At 53.8% G+C, this 19,758-nt stretch overlaps 1 protein-coding gene across 7 annotated transcripts in view; it reads right to left on the bottom strand.

Annotated features, from left to right (window-relative positions):
* The window catches only part of SLCO2B1 (solute carrier organic anion transporter family member 2B1), a 46,834-nt gene that overhangs the window by 12,753 nt on the left and 14,323 nt on the right, over nt 1-19,758 (bottom strand). For 4 of the 7 annotated variants that reach the window (XM_073879720.1, XM_025848538.2, XM_073879719.1 and 1 more), the window contains 6 exons: nt 18,765-18,927; nt 15,396-15,635; nt 15,056-15,154; nt 12,758-12,948; nt 3,720-3,822; nt 73-430 (listed from right to left, as the gene is read on the bottom strand). In XM_073879720.1, the coding sequence (XP_073735821.1) occupies nt 73-430; nt 3,720-3,822; nt 12,758-12,948; nt 15,056-15,154; nt 15,396-15,635; nt 18,765-18,927 (1,154 nt within the window). The remainder of the gene's footprint in view (nt 1-72; nt 431-3,719; nt 3,823-12,757; nt 12,949-15,055; nt 15,155-15,395; nt 15,636-18,764; nt 18,928-19,758) is intronic. The other 3 variants (XM_073879721.1, XM_073879723.1, XM_073879722.1) reach the window with 1 other exon arrangement.

Below are 19,758 nucleotides of genomic sequence, written 5' to 3'. Positions count from 1 at the left end.
GCACCCCATTCCCCTGGCCTTGTCCGGGCCCCCTCCCTGACACCCCCCTCCCCTTGCTTCTTACACACTCACCCAGGCTGGCGGGTGATGCCTGCAATCTCGTGGGTAGAGCAGCCCATGAAGAAGAGGGGCAGGCTGAGAAGAAGGCAGAACAGCGCCCCCAGCAGGCAAAGGGCACCACAACGCATGGGGCCCAGGTGGAAGCGCTTGACCAGGATGCCCCCGACCACGATGCCCACGATGGCTGACGGGATGCTGAGGCAGCCTATGAGCAGGTTGGCGTAGGACGCTGTGACGGAAAACTGGCGCTCCAGGAACTTGGGCAGGAAGGTGGCCATGCCTGCTACCGTGGACGACATGCACACCTGGGACAGGACCACCAGCAGGAAGATGGGGTGGCGCAGGGTCCGCAGCAGCACCCTGGGGAACACTGTTGGGGTGAGCGGGGAGAAGGTCAGAGTGCGCAGGCCAGCCGTGCTTTTGTTTCTGTCCAGTCTTGCCCTGTGCAGTTGAAATTGGCCCATTCCTTCCATGCCGTCTCATTTAATTCTACTGCACCTAATTCCATCCTGTTACGTTTGACTCCTTTCCGTTTAATTCTATTCTGCTCTTGAAACTCAGTTTGGTTCCATTCCATTGAATTAGATTGCACGCTATTCAATCGTGCCTCTTTCCAATTGATCCTATCTAAAATTCGATTCCGTAAAGTTCTATTCCATACCTCCTATTCCATTCATCTCATCTCATCCCACCTCGGTACATTTCTTCTGTTCTACTTCCTCAGCTCACTTTCCCCCACTCAGTCTTTTTCATCCTGTCCTGCTCTAGGTCTTTCTTTCTCAGAAAGACCTAGAAAGAAAACAAGCCAACCCTGGCCTTTGTTTTCCCTCTTGTGTCCCCAGCACGGGAGAGCAGTCCCTCCCCTGATCTCCCATCCCGAGTTTCTATGCTCTGCAGCACCTCACCTCACATACCACATGTTTCGCTCAGCCACTTGACTGTCACCCCACCAGGACATAAGCTTCATTTACAGCAGGGATTTTTGTCTGCCATGTTCACTGCTCAATCTCCAGAGCGTAGGGGCACAGCAGGCACTCAGGAAATATTTATGGAACAAATGAGGGAACGAATGGATGGAACTGCAGGCCAATATGGGACCAAATGTCACAATGTTGGGGCAGAAGTGAGACCTCCAGAGAAGGTAAAAACTGAGCAGGCTTGGTACTGGGTGGCTTCTTGAGGTAGGACAGAGGTAGGGCCTGAAGAATGGATCTGAAGGAAAAGGAATTCCTAGTAGGGACGCAGCAAGAACAAAAGCACATAGAGAGATGTAGAAGCGATGGGTCGGGCTTTGATGACCTCCCCCATCCCCCATTATCTCCTAACCCGGTGCCTTGTGTACAGCTTTCCTCATTGCAGGTCTGCCAACCTGTAAGACACGTGATGGGGGTAAGTCTCGAGGAAGAGCCTCAGGGGCAGCCCGGGTGATGGCCAAGGCCAAGAATGCTTTCTCTTCGGACACGTGCAGTTCTCTCTCCACTAACATCAAAAGAGAAAGGCATGTGTTTCTGCCCTCGGGAGGTGAGCTGAAAGTTAACGTGAGGTGTGGGGGAGAGAGGAGGAAAGGCCCTTCTGAGAAGACACGTCAGAGGAGCAAACCACCTGGCCGTCGGGACTGGTGGGGAAAGATGGCCCTCGGGCTCCTCTGGGCCAAGTGGGAGGTCCCGTCTGTTCCTGCAGTAGCAAGACCAGGGTGTATATCGCTGGAGATCTCTGTCTGCCCTCAGAGCTTGGCCAGAGCCCAGTCAGCTAGTTCTCTAGCCCCCTGGGTGGGCCAGGAACCATTTCCTTAGAAGCCAGAAAATAAAGACCAACAGTCCTCGTAGGGTGGGTAGGAACTGGGCTGTGGAATTCCCCTTCCTTCGTGTCTCAGGCCTGCCTCCTGTCCTGAGTCCCCTGTCCTACACACAGCGCACTGAACCAGCGTCTGGAGTGAGGAGGTGTGACACGTGGCCTGCACCCCAGGTAGCTGCTCCAGCATTCTTCCCTCCTGGAGCTGCCCTGGCCAGGATTGGCCCAGGCCATACCGGTGCCCTCACTGGACAGGTGGGGCCCAAGTTCATCTAGAGCGGCCGGAGCAAGGCCAGAATTTGCCAGGGGTTTCCTGACTCCTAGTGTAAAGGCCATTCCACCTGCAGGACCCCACCCCACCCACATTCCTGGGCCTCTCCGGCTGCCAGAAGGCTCTAGCTCGTTACTTGCTTCTATCTCCTTCTCCTGTGCTAATCATCCCAAGTGCACTTTGTACCCACCCGCTATCTCTTCAGCATTTGCAGCCGGTCCTTAGAACAGATGGAAAATTCCTGGAGGGCAGGGCTATGCCTTTCACTTAGACTGGGATATCTGCTGGGAACTCCCGGGTCACCTCTGTTAGATAGCTGTTCCCTTAGCTTAGTGCCTCCTCCATTGGGTAGGCTCCTCCCCACTCAAGAGATTCAGGAGCCGCCCACAGCTCAGAGGCTCCCTCCACCGTAGGGATAGTCTTTCTTCCCTTTGTCAGGGGCCTCCCTTAACTCAAGGATAATGTCTCCCCCATCAGACAGGGGCCTTCTCTAACTCAGGGACTGTCTTCTCTCAAGAATTTTGGCCTCCTCCAGCTGAAGGGCCATGGTTCCTCCTCCCTTTGGCTCCCCCATGGCCCCCATGTGGTCAAGGCCAAGCCTCAGGTTACCATTCCCTCTGGAACTCAGCAGAAAGCCCAGGAGCCCTGCTTGCTGACCAACTACAGGGCCTATGGCTAGCCCTGCCTTGGTCTCCTCTAGCCTCATGGAGAAGCAGAAACCACCAGAGACAATCTGCCCAGGACACCCACTCCAGGATCCAATTTCAGTGATTGGCCCCAGCTTCCCCTCTGAGCAGAAGCCAAAGCAGTGATTAATAAACTCTCCCAAGGAGCAGCCTGCTGGGGCCTTCCAGCAGCTGGGGGGTGATCTGAGGTTAGGGAGTCTAAGCCCCTCCTGCCTCTAGGCCCAGCCCCATGCAGTCCAGCCCTCCCCTTACCCCGGGGAGGCTGGAGAACTGGGGGTTGGGTTACTGGTATCCCAACATCAGGTCTTAGGACACACTTCCAAGAATTGGGCCTAATTAACTTCCTGTTTCAAGAGTCCTCAGCGGGGGCAGGGGTGGGTGCCGAAGCAAACCCCTCGGTCATCACCCTCCCAAACCACAGGCAGCTCAACTTACTGTCCCAGGACATGATCAGAATAATAGCAGTAGGCCAGGGGTGATAAGTGAAAAAATAATTATACCTTATGGAAGTAAAGTTTTGTTTTTTCTTTAAATAATATACAAAAGGCTTTCCATTCATCACCCCCATTTGATTCTCCTAATAGTCCTTGAGGGAAGCAGAGCCAAGGATTATCGGCCCTGAGGGTTCCGAGAACTGAGAGGAGGGAGGGCCAGGCTGGCCGGGGGAAGGAGAGGAAGAGCACTTGAACTTGACATAGAGGGACCAGGAAGATTTTGATAGATAGCAATAAAAACTGACATTCCAGGCAGAGGGGATCATATAAGTCAAGACTCACAGGAGTGTATGGTGCTCATGAGGGGTCTGTAGGTGTGAAAGATAAATGAAGAAGGGCAGGAAGGGGCTGGATCCTGTACGGCCCCACATGCCCCTCTGGTGCCACTCCTCTGTATCCTGGCCTGAGCCCCCTTACCTTTGATGAACTGGATCACTGTCAGGTCTGGTGCAATCTGGGTGAGGCCATCCTGCTTCTCTTGGGACTCCCCTGGGTTCTGCTCAGCGGGAGAATCTTCACCCTGGGGAGACACACAACCAAGGGCAGTCAGCTAGATGCCAGACATTCTGCCCCAAGGTGCCTGTGGGCTGGGGAAACCCTGTGGGAGAGAAGAGGGTATGGGGCAGTCACCTCATCAAATCAATAGGGGTCAACAGTGTTCCATGTGTTTTGGCCCCAAATGGGCCTGGATGGGTCGATGCTGATGCGTGCTGGGTGGGGGTGAGACCTCTCTGGTGCCTGAACACCCTAGAAGGAACTTTGCTTCACCTTGGTGGGGGACCCCTGAGAAAGGCTGAGGTCAAGTGTCTTGCTAATCCAGCAGGATGGGCATTCAGAGCAGAAGGGAAGTTGATTTTCAGAGAAAATCACTACATTACATACGCACGCAGGACTGAGTCAAACTTTGTGGAGGGTCTCTCCCCTGCTGGGCTCCCAGCTCTGCAAGAGCAGGTATCATGCTTATCTTGTTCTCTGTTGAAACCCTGGTGCCTAGCACAGGGCCTGGGGTGGAATAGTGGGTATCTGATAACTATGAATGAACAGAAAGAATGGAAGAAGTGGCGATGGGTGCGGCCAGTGTCAGGCTCTAGGAAGAAAAAATGAAATCAACAGGAGAGGCTATTGCGTCGATGCAAGCAATTTCCTACACTGCTTCTGGTTAGGAATGGGGCAGGGGGTCCACACCGAGTACCCCAGGGGCCTAGCACAACGGAGATCCGGTGTGCCAGGCCACTGGTATGCGGGCTGGTGGCTCCGCATGCATGCTGCTGCTCTATCCTCACGGGCACCTGCAAAGGAAAACGCTCCACACAGGCGCAAAGCAGCTTCGAGGTTAGGTAACCTGCCCAACATTGCACAGAACCATATGATCTGAGCTTAAGCCTGCCTGTGCCTAAAGCTCATGCCTTTTCCACTAAGTCCTGTGAGTCGGAGGCCCTGGTGCAAGACAGGAAGAATTGGGAGGCACCTTTCTGGAGTACCGTGAAGGGGCCTGAAAGCCCACAGTCTAAGTCACCGGCTGAGGCACTGTGTGGGTCTGTTCCTCATTTATACCTTAGAGTGGTGCTGTGTGATGCACGAGCTACCAGCCACGTGTGGCCGCTGAGCACTGGAAATACGGCCAGTCCAGACCGAGACGTGCCGTGAGTAACACAGGCTGCATTTCAAAGACTTAGTATGAAAAAAAAAAAAGGAAAATATCTCATTATTAATTTTTTAAATTTATGATATGCTAAAATGAGAATATTTTAGATATAGTGCATTAACGTCAAGCTATTATTAAAATTAGTGTCTTTTGCTTTTGAATGTGCTACCAGTTAATATTTAGAATATACATATGTGGCTCACATAATATTTCTTTTGGACATGCTGCCTTCAAGACAATCCGAGAATCTCCTCGCATCTTTCACCGTCCTAACCAAGCCTGAGAGAGTGGTGCGGGAAGGGCCCAGGACCAAGGGAGGGGTGCTAGGACCAGGGTACTGCCCCAGGACAGGAGGGAGGAATAAATTGAGATAAACTAAGAACCTCCCAACATTCTCATCAAGGACCACAGGACGGGCGGCTCAGCTCAGCGGCCTTTGGACGGGCAGAATCTGTGAGCTCCTTGCCTAGGGTTCGTTGTCCTCATGTAAGCAGTGAGGAAGACCACAGTGTCTGCACGTCCAGCCCCCTGTGGTCTACCCCGCACTTTCACATCCACCATGTCGTCTGATTCCCGCAGCAGTCTGGGGAAGGGATCATTACTGCACCTATTTTGCATAAGAGGAAACTGAGTCCCCAGAAGAGGACGTGTCACTCAGGGAGCAATGGGCAGAGCAGGTTCTTGAAGGTAGGTCCTCCAGGACCAATGTCTCACCCCTGTCTCATACTGTGAAAAAGAGCATGGGTTTGGAGACAGGAGGGAAGGGGCAGAACTTCAGGGGCTTGCGGGGGGGGGAGTGTCAGGGAAGGCCTCCAGGAGAAGTGAGGTTTGGGATTGGGGTGGACAGAAAGGGAGAGGTTATGCAAAGCAAGGGCATAGGATAGCAGGAGTGTGGGGGTGGGGGAGGGCCCTTCTGTGCGGGGGGGGGGGGGGGGTTGACAGGGAAGCCATAGGGGCTGGGGCAGAAGCTGGGCAGTTTGGAGGGCCATGCTAAGGGACTTGGGCTTTATCAGGTGGGTACTGGGAGCCCCTGTCCTGGGCTCTTCACAAGTTTCTGCCTCTCTCCCCACATCTGTTTTGAGGACTCCCAACCAAGCAACCAAGAGCCGGCTCCGGAAACCAGAAGCATCGTGGCTCCGCTCAGAGCAGGGCTTGGAGTCAGACGCATCTGGCTGTGGTTTGCCCAGGTCAGCAGACCTGCGCTGAGGGAGCCAGTTAGAACTTCCCCTCCCTCAGGGCCATGTGCTGACGGCTGCAAGCCTGTGGGACACAGGGTGCCGTGTCTGGTCCGGCACGAGCAAGGGCCCTCTGCCTGCAGGGCCTCCAGAGCTCCAGGAACTGTCCTCGGGGGAAGCCGGGTGCCTAGAAAGCTTTGTGCGGGGCCGTGACCCCAGCCCCACGGAGCCTCGCTGACCCTGGTGGGTGGTAGGGCACTTTCTCTGCCAGCCCTCAGCTGCCATGGCACGTGGCCACAACAAACGGCCACAGGGATGGGGTGACCTACTAGCCTTCCCACCGCCGTGGGAAGGAGATCGTGTTTCTAGCAGAGCGCCCGGAGATCGGAGCTCCGCCGAGGATTGCCACACGCTTCCTCCGGCTTTCTCATATTGAGATCCGTGCAACTGGCCATGCTTCCCGTGTCCCTGCGGCCACCGGCAAGCTCAGAAACAAATAAGGGGTTCGGTTACATCAACTTAATTCATCTTTGTGGTCCATGCTCCTAAGTTTCCCCTTCTCTTGCTGATACCCCTTTTTCCTGCTTCTTGGTCCTGACTGAGTGATTCGGCTCAGGTCCCGCGATGCCCTTCCCGAGGGTCTGACTCCCAGCTCCACCCTTCACTAGCCCTGTGGGCAAGTTATTTAATCTCTCCGTAACTTGACCCCTCAGGTGTAAATGGGGGTTATAGCTGAACCTATTTTATAGGCAGATTACAAAGATTAAGTGAGATAACACATACGAAGGGCTTATAAAACAATGCAAGGTCCAGAGTAAGCGATAGATGTCAGCCTAATTTCCCACTCCTACTAGTTCAGTACGTGAGTTTGGCGTGAGCTGTAAGAATATTAGAAAAAAGGTGATTTTTCCATTATTTTTCCTCTTAAGAGCTGGCTTGATCAGAGAAAGATATTAAGAATAAACACTCCGGGTCGTCAGGCACTGAACAACCCACTTCCCACTTTGCCTCGTTTCATTCTTACAAAAATCCCAAGGTGTGGATGTTAGGATTATACCCATTTTATAGATTTCAGAGTTCCAAGTGCGGAGGCGTGTCTGGCTCCTGCTGCTAGCTGCCTGAAGCCAGTGTGGATGCCTCAGGCACCGAGGAGCCTCTCGGGCCAGATCAGCTACTGATCAGCTCTCTTAGTGAGACTCAAGTCTCCTCCTCTGCCAAATGGGGGTATTGAACTAGATCAGTGTTTTTAAAACTGGGTTTTCAGCAGCAAAACGCTTTCTCCAATTGAAACCTCACTCAAAAAACTGATATAAAAACACATAAAACTAGAATCTGATTGGTGTGTGTGTGTGTGTGTGTGTTGCGTGTGTGTGTGTGTGTGTGTGTGTGTGTGTGCAGGGAGGTAGAAGGCCCTTCGTCCTATTGGGGGACACCGCTCTTCAATCTCCCTATGGTGGCACCTTGGGGTTTTGTGGGTACAGTTTGAAATCACTGAAGAGCCTTCCAGTCCCAGTGTTTGAGGAAGCTCTGATCTACACCACCCGTGAGTAGGGGTGAGGCTCACCTTAGCCCTGTGGGGCCAAGACCTGGCTTGGTACAGACTGGTACAGGGGGAGGTGGTGCTGGCCAAACTCTGGGCACAACCCTGACCCTCTCTGGGCCTGAATCCCTCCATCTGTAAGGTAGAGTGGGGGTTGAACTGGATGATCACACAAGACCTTCTACCTTGGAGCGTCGAGGAGGGGTGAGGGTGGCGTCCCAAGGCCTGGGTTTCGAGGGATGGAGAAGGACATATGAGGGCTCCTGGGCTGGCTGGGAAGGGTCCGGAGGCAGACCCGAGTCACCTTGGACCTCCCAGTGGCTGCAGAAGGAGCACGACGTCCAAGAAGAACAGAAGCCTCCCAGCTGGCTGTAAGTTCTGGGTTTTAAGGGCCACTGCCACTGCCCACTCCTGTCCCCATCCTTGACCATTCTCCCAAAGAAGCACATCAGGTTAATGATCGGGAGAAAACGGATTTCATACACTCCTAGACTTGTAGGTCAAAATTATAGCCATGTAGAAATGTGAATGTGGGGAGTCAAAGATCATTCGAAGCATAGAATCATAGAGTAATAGAACACAAGTACTTTAGAAACATGGAACTTTAAAACTGTATAATATTAGAATCCCAGACTCTGGAAGATGGCTTAGAATAACAGACATGGAGACTCCTGGGAAATAGGAACCCAGAGAAAATGACAGAGGCCAGTGGTGCTCAGAGGCCGGGCAGGGACAGGGGCTCTCGGTGGACAAGGCCTTTCTCAGCCCCTGGCCCAGCCTCAAGGGCAGGCACTCAGAGGGACCTGAGGGTATGGAGGGCAAAGGAGGGTTGCTGACTGATGGGGTCCTATGACCGGAAGGACAGAGAGAGCCAGATGACCTGCCAGAGAGCCCCTAAGAGGCCATCTCTACCTCACAGGCCCTACAGAACTGTGTTCTAGGAGTCCTGGGGCTTGACAGGATCCTGGACACGGGCTGATTATAGAAAGAGAGACTACAGGGAGACTGAGGCTCACAGAGAGCTAACACACGCCCTGGTTCACTCCTAGAAGGATATCTGGTGGCCACCATGAGGTCACAGATACATGGGCAGAACCAAAGGCAGGAAAGCAGAGATCCTGCCCCTCCATGTCCTGGATGGCTTCCCCCATCTACCATCTCATAATCTTCTCTGTGGAGACTGTTCATGCTCCCCTCCCCGCAGGCAGAGGACTCTAAGCACTGGCCGTGGGAGAAGCCTGAGCAGTCAGTCATCCCCCTGTCCGTCTGCATCTGGCCTTCCTTCATTACCTAAGAGCTTCTTGGGGGCAGAGGCTGTGGACTGCACCCTTTTCTCCCACAGTGGAAGGGCTCCTGTACTGCTGCATTTAGAGGAGACATCATCCCACCTGTCAGAGCTGGTAGACCCTGTCCGATCTTCTGCCTATTGTACAGATGAAGAGACTGAGATCAGAGACCTTCACTGGGTCACAAAACCCTGATGCTACATCCCACCATACCACCATTAAAAACTGCATTTACTTGTAGGAGGCTACTTGGGGGACCCCTGAGTCTGGGAGAAGATCCTCGAAGGGATTTCAGAAAGTCTCCCCTTCACTTCCCTCCCCCCACCCCCACCCATGCCTGTTCCCACTCTCTACAGAAGATACACCTCCCACGTCTGTGGGCCTGGACCTTCTGGCTGCCAGTTCTACCTCACTGGGCCCTTCCTCCCAGTCCATCTACCTCCCCTTCAGTGGCCTCAGTGGGCTGGGCCAGCCCGAGTCAGCAGAGCTGGCCGAGGCAGCCTCGAGGAGGGGGGGAGGGGCGGGCAACAATTCCTCCCACATCAATATTTATTGCCTGCGAGCTGCTGGAAGCAGATCATCATGTTCTCAGCCTTCGGTTCTTTTTTAAGAACCTCTCACTCCCTTCCTTCCTCACTCCCCATCCCCAGTGTGCTGACAGAATGAATCCAGACAGCCAGACAGGTTCACAGCCGGGGAGCAGGGTTTCCAAGCATCACAGAGATGCCACTCTTCAAATCCAGATGTCTGTACCACAGCAGCTTCGCCTCAAGAAACTGTGCATTCTTAAGACTTCCAGGCACACAGACTATGGCTCCGGGAATCAACCCTCGGCATCTCCCGCGGCCGAAAAGAATGGGGAAGTGTCTTGCTCAAGGTCACACAGCGGCCACATGCCCGAGCCCGGCCATGCCTCCCACTGGCTTCTTCCATCTAGTCTGCCCCATGGCTCAAGCAGTTGTCCTCTGTTCAGATGTGAGGCCCAACCTGGACATTGCCGGTAACCAGAAACTCCTCACTTCCTCTGTGACCACCCCTACTTCTAAGAACTCTTCCCCCAAGTTCTAGGAATTCTTATCTCATTCAAATTCTGGCCTGAGCTAGGCAGAACCAGGAAGGGCCCTCTGTGGTTTCAAGTGCCTTCTTCCCCTGAAACTGGTCGCTTGCAGGGCCTGCCCCCCCTGTCTCTGAGCCCAGCACCAGCCCAAGCCCCGCACTGTCCCGGGATGTCCCATAGTGGAGCAGTGCCCGGGCTGGGCAGTGTATCTCCTGGGCGGCTCCTACAACTTTTCCCTTTGCCTCCCCCCCATCCCCAACCCCGCACCACTGTCGGTGCACGGCTTCCCACCTGGACCACAGCCAGAGCGGCTGGACCAGTATCCCCGCCCCCACTGCCCCCCCCCCCTTCTCTCCCTTTCTCGGCTTAGACCCTGTGATAGAGCCATGGGAGCCCCGTTTACCCTCCTTCCAGGGCGCCCAGCTGCTCTTGAAGCTGGCAGGCAAGGCCTTTTCTGATCTGCCCCCTATTGGCTGTTCTAACAACAATTTTCATTGGTCTCCCATGAATAAAACTTCTGCTCCCGCAGGGGGTGGGCGATGGGTAGTGAAGTTCACAGAGCAGCCACCTTTGGGCTTGGATAGACTTGGGCTCAAATTCTAGCTTTTCTAGACGAAGACATTTTCAGCCCTCTCTGCTAGGCCCAGACTTTCTTGCTCTAAGGAGGAGGGCCTCTCTCCCATCACAGCCAGCATATTCAAATGTACCAACATGCCTCATTAAATAGAATTATTCTTGTTGCAAAATACTTGACAGGCTTTTTACAAATCATCCCTTTGAAACTAGAATTACTTAGCAACAAATAATTTATGATTGTGATTTCTCAACAATCGCTTCCCTGTGAAATAATAAGAAATATATATATGCAAATGTCTATATTCCTGACACAGAGCTCCTAAAACTCTTGTAAATTAAGAGTGCTTAGGAGAATCTTCTAGTGTTTAGTCTTTGACCCCAGTTCCTGACACAGAGCTCCTAATATCTGTGTAATTTCCTGCGTGCTAGGAAATGACACCAAGCTCCTAAATCCCTTGCAATTTCCTGGGCGAGAAGAACATCTTTTGTTCTAATGAGATGACTCTCAGTGGGCTCTTGGATGGGAAATGGTCACCAGAGAGACCACGCCACGATTACAAGCTTAGAACTTTCAGCTCCCCCACCCCCACCCCCAATTCTCCAGAGAGGAGAGAGGGGCCGGAAATGGAGTTAAGGATTGATCATGTCTGTATGGAGAACACCCCCACAAAATCCTAATAGTATGGGGTTCAGGGAGCTTCAAGGTTGGTAAGCACATCCATTTGCCAGGAGGGTGACATACCCCAACTCCACAGGGACAGAAGCTCCTGTATTCAGGACCCTCCCAGGCCCCTCCCTATGTATCTCCTCATCTGGCTGTTTATCAGTACCCTTTATCATACCCCCTATTACATAATTAGCTGGTAAACATGAAGCAAGTGCTTTCCTGAGTTCTGTGAACTGTTCTAGCAAATGATGGAATCCAAGAAAGGGGTTGTTGGAACCCCTGATCTGTAGCCAAGTAGGACAGAAATTGTGGGTCACCTGGGGATGGGCCTACTACCTGTGACTGAAGTGGGACTGAGCCCTAAGCTGTGGGATCAGATGCTATCTCCCGGTAGACAGTGTCAGAATTGAGTGAAATTACAGGACACCCAGTGGGTGGCGCAGAGAATTGGTCGGCATGAGAATCACCCCACATACTTGGTCACAGAAATGTTGTGTGTGGGTACTCGGGAAAAGAGAAAATGAATGTGCAAATTTTCAGAATGTAATGCAATGTCTGAGTGCTAAAGAAAATTCGATAAGGTCAACATTAATGACACATTGAACTTTTAATAAAAGTTTCTATTTTGTCATTTTCTTTTGTACTCTGGAGCCAATTGATCGTTTTTAAGGCCTAGTGTTTTGGTGAGCCTCTGGAAAGCTCGGAGGCCCCCCACCCAGAATCATCTCTCCTGCCCAGGGGATCTCCTCTGAGGAAAAACCACCTGCCCCTCAGCCGAGCAAGGGGTTTCAGTGAGATCTCCTCGAGCACCTCATGGCTTGTTACTTATCAATGAATCTTGGTCCCCACTAGGCTGTGCCTGTTTTAAGGGTAGAGGCCATGTGCTGAGCTCCTGTGTCGGCCTGACACATGGCCCCGAGGACGCCCTCAGTACGCACTTGTCCCCTCACTGCTTCTGGAAAGGCTGGATTAATTTCTACAGCTGAGCCCTTTGTCCACGCTGTGTCCACATCTAGAATGCTCCCTCTCCCCTCCCTAGGCTTCCACCATCCTTCAGAGTCCAGCTCAAATCCTGCCCCTTCAGAGAAGTCTTCTCAGACCCCACACCCATTCTCCACCTCCTCCTACTTCTCAATATTGCTCCGGCGCACCACGTTAGGAACTCACAGAAACCATGAAGTGACAAGCAGAGAGGCAGACAGTGTGATGGTTAGACAGAGGGCATGGGCTTGGACAGGCTGGGGTTCTCACCCCAGTGCTGCCCTCACTGGCCGGGTGATCTTGGCTAGGTCACTTCCTCCTCGGGCCCCTAATCTCCTCCGCGTGCAAGGGCCAGGACATACTCACTGCGTGGGGCTGTTGGGGGATGCAGTGGATGGAGCCTGGACAGAAAGGCTTTGTAAGCTGTGAAGTGCAGTGCCCAGGAGGGATGAAGTCTAAGGTTACCAGGGAGGATGGGTGGGTGGGGGCTGGAGCCTGGACTAGGGTGGGCCCACGGAGGGGGCTTACTTTGCTGACAGATGAGGCTGCGGCTGCCAAGGCCCTTTGCCGAAAGCGGAGCTCGTGCTTCTCCTTGGGCATCTCCCTGGGGAAGAAGAAGTAGGGCACGGCAGCCAGGGCCACCGCACCGGCGGAGACGAGGAAGCCCAGCCACCAGGCCCCCACCCATCGGGGGTCCTTCGAGGTCAGGCTGATACCACCTGGAAGAGAAGACCATGGTGATGTTAGGGTCAGGACGGGCTGTCCCTTCTTGGCCACCACCCTGGGACTGGCCTTTGAGACACGAGCTGGCCCTAGGGACCAGGAGTCAGGAGACCTAGGCTCCAGCGTGGCTTTGCCAGTTATGTCCCGTGTGACCTTGGGCAAGGCCTTGATCCCTCCTGGACCTCAGCTTTCCGACTACTGAGGCATTGTGTGTAGCGGTCAAGGTTATGGACTTTGGAAATGGACTGTTGAGTCTGAATTCCATTACTAATATAACCTTGGGCAAATTACTTAACCTCTTTGTGCCTCGGGGTCTTCCTCTATAAAATACAGATAATCGTAGTACCTACACCACAGGGTCATTGTGAGAACCCCAGAAACCAATACAGGCAAAGCACGTACTATGTGCTGTGCACCTGTTTGTTCTTCTTCCTCACCTTACTGTTGTTGTTGTGATTATTATTATTATTATTAAATCGATCGTTAGGACCCCTCTTGTGCTTCTCAGACCTGAGTCATTAAAATCACCACGGTGCTTGTCAAGAATACCCAAGATCAACTTAAAACTACTACGGGGTGGAGCGGGAAGGTGACCAAGGAGTCTTCCCTTTAGCAAGTTCCCCAGGTATAATTAGGACTAGATTATTCCAGATGTGCCTCCTGGCTGGCCTGACCGCTTCTCCCATCCAAGCCCTTGACCTCGAGGCCGAGTCGGATACCTCCTCCTTCAATGGCCACAGCATCCGCAAATGCTTTCTAACCACACAGATGTACGATGATACCAAGCCCAGGAGTAGGGCTGGTTCCCAGGTGCTTGGGCCTGAGTGCTCCTGGCCAGGGCCAGAGTATACAATCGGCACTCAGCACACATATCAGCTAGGGATGAAGGTGGCTTTTGTTACTAATTCCCTCCTCCAGCTATTCTTCCCCCTGCTTCTGTGCCAGCCTGGCGAGCCCGAGCACAGGCATCTCCCCGACTCCCCCGCTTCTCACACACTCGTCTGTGCCTGCAGCAGACATGATCTGCCCACCCCATGAAATCCCCCATAGAGAAAGGGCAGGAAGATCCGTCTACAGGAGCACCACATCTGCCCGCGGAGGAGCCACATCTGCCACGATGATGTCAACAGAGCCCGAAAACACACCACCTTCCTGGAGCTGGGGCATGTCTGGGCTACCTGAGGAGGCCAACCAGAGCTCACGCCGGGCTGCTGGGCCCCGCTTTCTAGAACGAAGGAAGGTGGGGGCAGGACTATCCCTAGTGAGTCTTATTCAGAGCTGCCCAGGAGGCACCCTCGTGCAAAAGCCAGAGAACAGGAAGCAGAATCGGCGTGTCCATCCAGTGACACGTGTATCCCCTGAGGTTTCTAGGGCTTGCTGGAAGTCTCCAGGTGAAAGGAATCCTCTCCTACTCCCTGCAGGGTGTCAGAGCTCGGGGACCCGCCACCACTCCCTGCTCCTGGCTGCCTTCAGCCCAAGCTTCGGTCCCACTCCTTGGCCGCCCCCACTACTGCCTGCATCAGACACTGCTGTTCCCTGAGCGGGGCACTCGGCCCAGGTTCCCAGACTCTGAGGTGGTCAGAACTGGAAGGGTCTTTAGAGGTCACCCAGTAAATTTCCCATCTGAAGTAGGCCCAAGCTCACCGAGTCCTGCTCCAGAAGTTCTCTCCCGTATGCTTCTCTGTTTCACCTGGGTCTTGTTCCCCCTAAAGATGGGAGCTCCCTACAGGCCAAGAGCGTATGTGCCCCTGTCTGCCCCGCAGTGTATCTGAGCGCGGGCTGGGGTCGGGGGGAGCTCAGGGAACGGACTGAGTGAAGAGGCATCAGAATAGCAGGGAGAAGACGACGGCCCATCTGGGGGTGTTCTGCAGCTTATCTTCATTTCTCATTGGATTCTGATCGCAGCTTGGGGAGGTGGACAGGAGGGAGAGTGTCTCAAAGATGAGGAAGCTGAGGCTCAGAGGTTAAGAGGCACGTCCAAGGTCAGCGGGATCGCTAGGATTTGAATGTGAGCCCCCGGCCCAGTGTCTCCCATGAGGCCAGTGGTCAGTGAGCTAGCGGCTGTGTGCCCCCAGGGACGGCTGTGTGCTCTTTGAGGCTCACCTTCTGGCATCCGGTCGATGTCTACATAAAGGCGCAGCATGAGGCCGCCCAGCCCATAGGCCAAGCCTGGCCCCATCATGGTTACTGCAAAGAGGATCCCTGCAACACAAAGCTTGGGTTAGGCCCCCTGGCCCTGGCTTCCCTCTGCAGATCAGCACCTGGTCAGTCTCCAACAGGCAAGAGCGGCCCGTCTCCCCTGGTCAGGCCCAGGAAACTCCAGGGCTTCTCCAGACCTTTCCTGGCCACGTGGGGCAGAGGTCAGGAACCCCGCCCAGCCCCTACCTGGTCCTCTCGTCCTCCGACCTCTGAACCTGGCCCTCCCTCTGAGCCCGGTTCTCACCAAGGTAGAGAGGCGAGTTGCTGTTGTGGGCAAAGTCATCGATGTAGGAGATGCCGAAGGGCTGAATGGGCACCGCGCCCACGCCGAGCAGGGTCTGGGCCGTGAACATTATCCCCACCACAGCCAGGTGCTGGGCCTCCGTGTAGCTTGAGCAGCTGCTGTTGGAGGGGGCTGGGGTTGGGGCTGGGACCGAGGTTGTGGGCTGGCACAGAGAAGCCTCAAAATCCTGTGGCATGTCCACTACGAGATGATAAAAAATATTACGACGAGAGCTAAGACTCTTAACACAGTGTGCACTGGATGCAAGTTACCATTTTAGGTGCTGTGTACATAAACCATTTGACTCCCTCCCTGCAACAAACCTAGGGGATGGGTGCTCTCATTACACCCATTGCACAGACGAGGAAACTGATGCTCAGGCAGCAACTAGCAAAGGCAGAGCCAGGATTGGAACCCAGGCAGCTTGGCTTCGAGTCCATGCTCTTAAACTACCCTATGCCACCTTTCTGAGCAGAGGTATGTGGAAGTTCCGTTGCAACCGTGGCCCTCGGGTGGGGTGGGGCTCTCAAAAGAGATGAGTTTGAACAGGACCAAGAAGAACAAGAATTTCCAGAAAGAGAAGGTGGGAGTGGTGCTCCAGGGAGAGGTCACAACACAGGCAGAAGTTCAGCAGGGTGGACTTATAGAGTGTGAGGGACCAGGCCAGGGTTGAAGGCAGGGCCAGGCAGGGGAGGGACGCTGGGCCTGGAGTGTGGAAGGCTCTAGGGCCCTTGGCTTTCATTTTGGGTGGGCTCTGTGTCAGCTCAGGACACAGATGCAGAGTTCAGTAAAGGGGAATTTCTTAATTTAGCACCAGACAGTTGCTCCCTGTAACTCACCAATATTTGGTGAGCAAACTTAAAGAGACCCTCGTGCTATTATTACCCCAAATGTGAGTATAGATGTGGCCTTCTCTGTGTGGCCTGCCCAGCCTTTTCTGGAAGCTGGGACTCTTGAGAAAAAGCCATGTGAACCAGGGTCAAAGACCTGGACCTTCAACCAAGGTTGCATGAGTTGAAGCCTGGGAGACTTGGATGGAGGACCTCAACTTGTCTGGGCCTCAGCTTCCTCACCTCTGAAGAGTCTCCTAGAATGGAAGTTCTACAGAAATTCAGAATTCAGAAGCAGAATAATTCAGTGGTTCAGAGCAGGGGCTCTGGAGCCAAGCCACCTGGACATGTCATGTCCCCACGAGCTGTGGGCCTTGAGGGGATCCCCCTCTCTCTGAACATCGGTTTCCTCACCTGTAAAATAGGATACTGCTAATACCCGATACCGGGCCATAAACATGGAGAGTGAGTGCTGCCCGTGCACAGAGCCTACTAGACATTTCAGGCGATGACTATTATAGGGCTCTGTCTTCTTTTTGCTCCCCTGTGACTCCAGGGCCTCCCAGAGGGCCTGGTAGAGAAGTAATAGTGATAAAGAAACTAATCCATGCTGGGTGGAGAAGGAGTGAATGAAATAGTCGGGGATGCCAGAGCAGGCCGGGTGCCTGGTGGTCACCAAGCCTAGTATACTCATCCGAGACAGGCTCAGGCAGGAGAAGGGTTGTGCTAAGGCTTTCCCGGGGCCCCCATGGCAGAGGGGTGTTGTGTGGCAGGGCGGAGGAAGAACGTGTAGACCCTGCACAGAAAAACCTCTGTTGAAGTGAAAATTCTGGACCCAGAAATGTATTTTTCCCCCCAGTATTCCAATCAGGCCTTTTGACGGCTTTCCCTTGGGCTTCGATAACCCCTCTAAGCTGTTCACGTACACTGTCTACTTTCCCACTTCCTCGCCACTGCCCTTGCGGCTCCCTGAACTCGAAACGTCCACCTTTTCCTTATCCCCCACCCCACTCAGGGCTCTTGCCAGCTGTCTCTGGCTGACTCCCAATGAGCTGGAGTCTCTACCCTATAGCAGAGCTGCCCATGCCTCTAACCTGGGCCTCTAACCAACCTCTCAGGGCTGGTTGTACTGCTCCCTCTTCCCACCCCGGGTCCTGGCACAGAGTGGGAGCTCTGGGGTGTGAGCAAGGGAGGCAATGCTCTCTTGACAGCCCTCTTCCCTTGGGAAGGCTTCCATGATGCCAGGCTGGCCCCTGTGTTCCCTTCCTCGCACAAGTGACACATTGCAGGGTTTTTGTTTGCCTCTTGTCTCCTCTCCCATGCTGGAAGCTCCCTGGAGTCTTGAGTTCCCTGAGAGGGTCTGACACAAAGTAGGCTACGCTAAGGGTTCACTGGGTTGACCACTGGATGGATGGATGGATGGATGGATGGATGGATGGATGGATAGATGGAAGAGTAGATAGATGGGTGATGGGTGGGTAGCTGGATGGGTGGTTGGATGGGTGGATGGAATATCAAAGGAATGAACCTCAGGCTTCTTGGGTTATTCTCCAAGGGACAGGCACCTACCTGAGTAGGCCCTCAACAAAATCTCACTGGGCTTCACTATTACTATCTAAAATTCTTTCATTTTTGGGGGGACACCTGGGTGGCTCAGTCGTTAAGCGTCTGCCTTCGGCTCGGTTCGGGTCCCAGGGTCCTGGGATCGAGCCCCGCATTGGGCTCCCTGCTCAGAGGGAGGCCTGCTTCTCCCTCTCCCTCTCCCCGCTGATTGTGTTCCCTCTCTCGCTGTGTAAATAATAAAATTATTTATTTATTTGTCAGAGAGAGAGAGAGCACAAGCAGGGGGAGCAGCAGAGGGAGAGGGAGAAGCAGGCTCCCCACTAAGCAAGGAGCCTGATGTGGGACTCGATTCCAGGGCCCTGGGATCATGACCTGAGCCGAAGGCAGACGTTTAACGACTGAGCCACCCAGGCATCCCATAAATAAAATCTTTAAAAAAAATAAAAAATAAAATAAAATTCTTTCATTTTTTAATTTGTTCATGCACTCATTCATTCTTTCATTAATGTCATGGCTTCTTGAGAGGATTAAATGCACTAAAACACATAGAGTACTTAGAAGAGTGTTTGGTACACCAGAAGTGGTACGTGATACTATTATTATCCCACAGACATTTCCTGAGGACCTACTGTATGCCAGGCCCTAAAGCAGGCTATGTTGTACATTCACCCCACCTTAAAAACACAGTGACACACAAGCAGGCCCTCACCAAGGGAGGCCCAGAGGGTTACAACCCCCTGCCGCAGAACAACCCCCCTCCCCCACTCCCCAGGACTGCCAGGAGCACCCGTCCAGGCTGGGACCGAGGGAGTGGGGAGGACCAGCAAGTGCCCCGGGGAGCTGGGCCCATCCTGACCCATGGGCCTGGGAATGGACCCCGGTGCATGGTAAGGCAGCTCCTGGTGCCCGTCTCCAGCCCAGCCCGTCCTGCTCTTACCGGAGCTAGCATGGTCGTAGCGGTATGGCTCCGAGATGAAGTGTGGGAGGCTCATGAGCAGGCCTGCCAGGGCCACAAGGGCAGCCCCGTAGCCGATCAGTCGGGGCCGGTGTACCCGGCTGCCAAAGTAGCTCACAAACACAATCAGGGCTGTGTTCCCCACCTGCCAAGGGATGAGGGGACCCATTCAAGTGCAGCAGAGCCACCAGAGGCCAGAACCACCCCTGCTTCTATCACCAGCCTGGTGCTGCCCTCAGTCTAAAGGACTAGCTGACAGAATGAGAGTCATCTGGGCCCCTCTTAATGCAGATGCTGGGTCCTCCTAGGAGGGGCCCCACGGCCCCCATTAGGGGATAGAAACGAGGGCAACGTGGACAAGGCTAGCAATTCCATTTCATTCTGGAAAACAGGCTGGACCCCATGTTAGAACATGGAGTCGTCAAGGGAAGGGTTTTTAAGTTTCTGGGATATCATGATTGAGACAAACAAATACAATCTAAAGCCAGAGGACTAAGGTTTGGAATTTTAAGCCTTAGAATAAAAAACTGAGGATGTGGGCACTGGAGGGGACTAGAGAGTTCGCAGGGAAGGGGCAAGCTGCCCACCCCACTGCTTCTGGGCTGCTATACTCACCCCGAGCCCCAGGCTCCTTGCTGCTGGAGGGGAGCAGTATTCACAAGAAAGTTGGTAGGAGGACCAACCCTGAGAAGGATAGCCACTCTCCATTTTATAGGTGGGACACTGAGGCCCAGAGGTGGGGAGTGACTTCCGCAAGGTCCCAGAGCTAAGTAATGACGTTTCCTTCCCACCTCTGAGATCTGGAGGTGGGGTCTGAGGACTATCTGGGGGTGCTGTGTCGTTGGCAGGCCAGGGGCAGAGAATTGCCTAGAAATCTGCTGTGGGGAGGGAAGAAAGAGTCCTCCAGACAGTGGCCTTCTCTGAGGTGGAAAACATCTGGTGGTGGGGGTGCTGGGGCACAGCTGGACCCTGATCT

This window comes from Callorhinus ursinus, unplaced genomic scaffold (genome assembly GCF_003265705.2).
Source record: "Callorhinus ursinus isolate GAN/ISIS: 27379988/994484 unplaced genomic scaffold, GSC_fseal_2.0 scaffold35, whole genome shotgun sequence".
Classification (NCBI taxonomy): Eukaryota; Metazoa; Chordata; class Mammalia; order Carnivora; family Otariidae; genus Callorhinus; species Callorhinus ursinus.
This window is presented reverse-complemented; position numbering and strand designations above follow the sequence as displayed.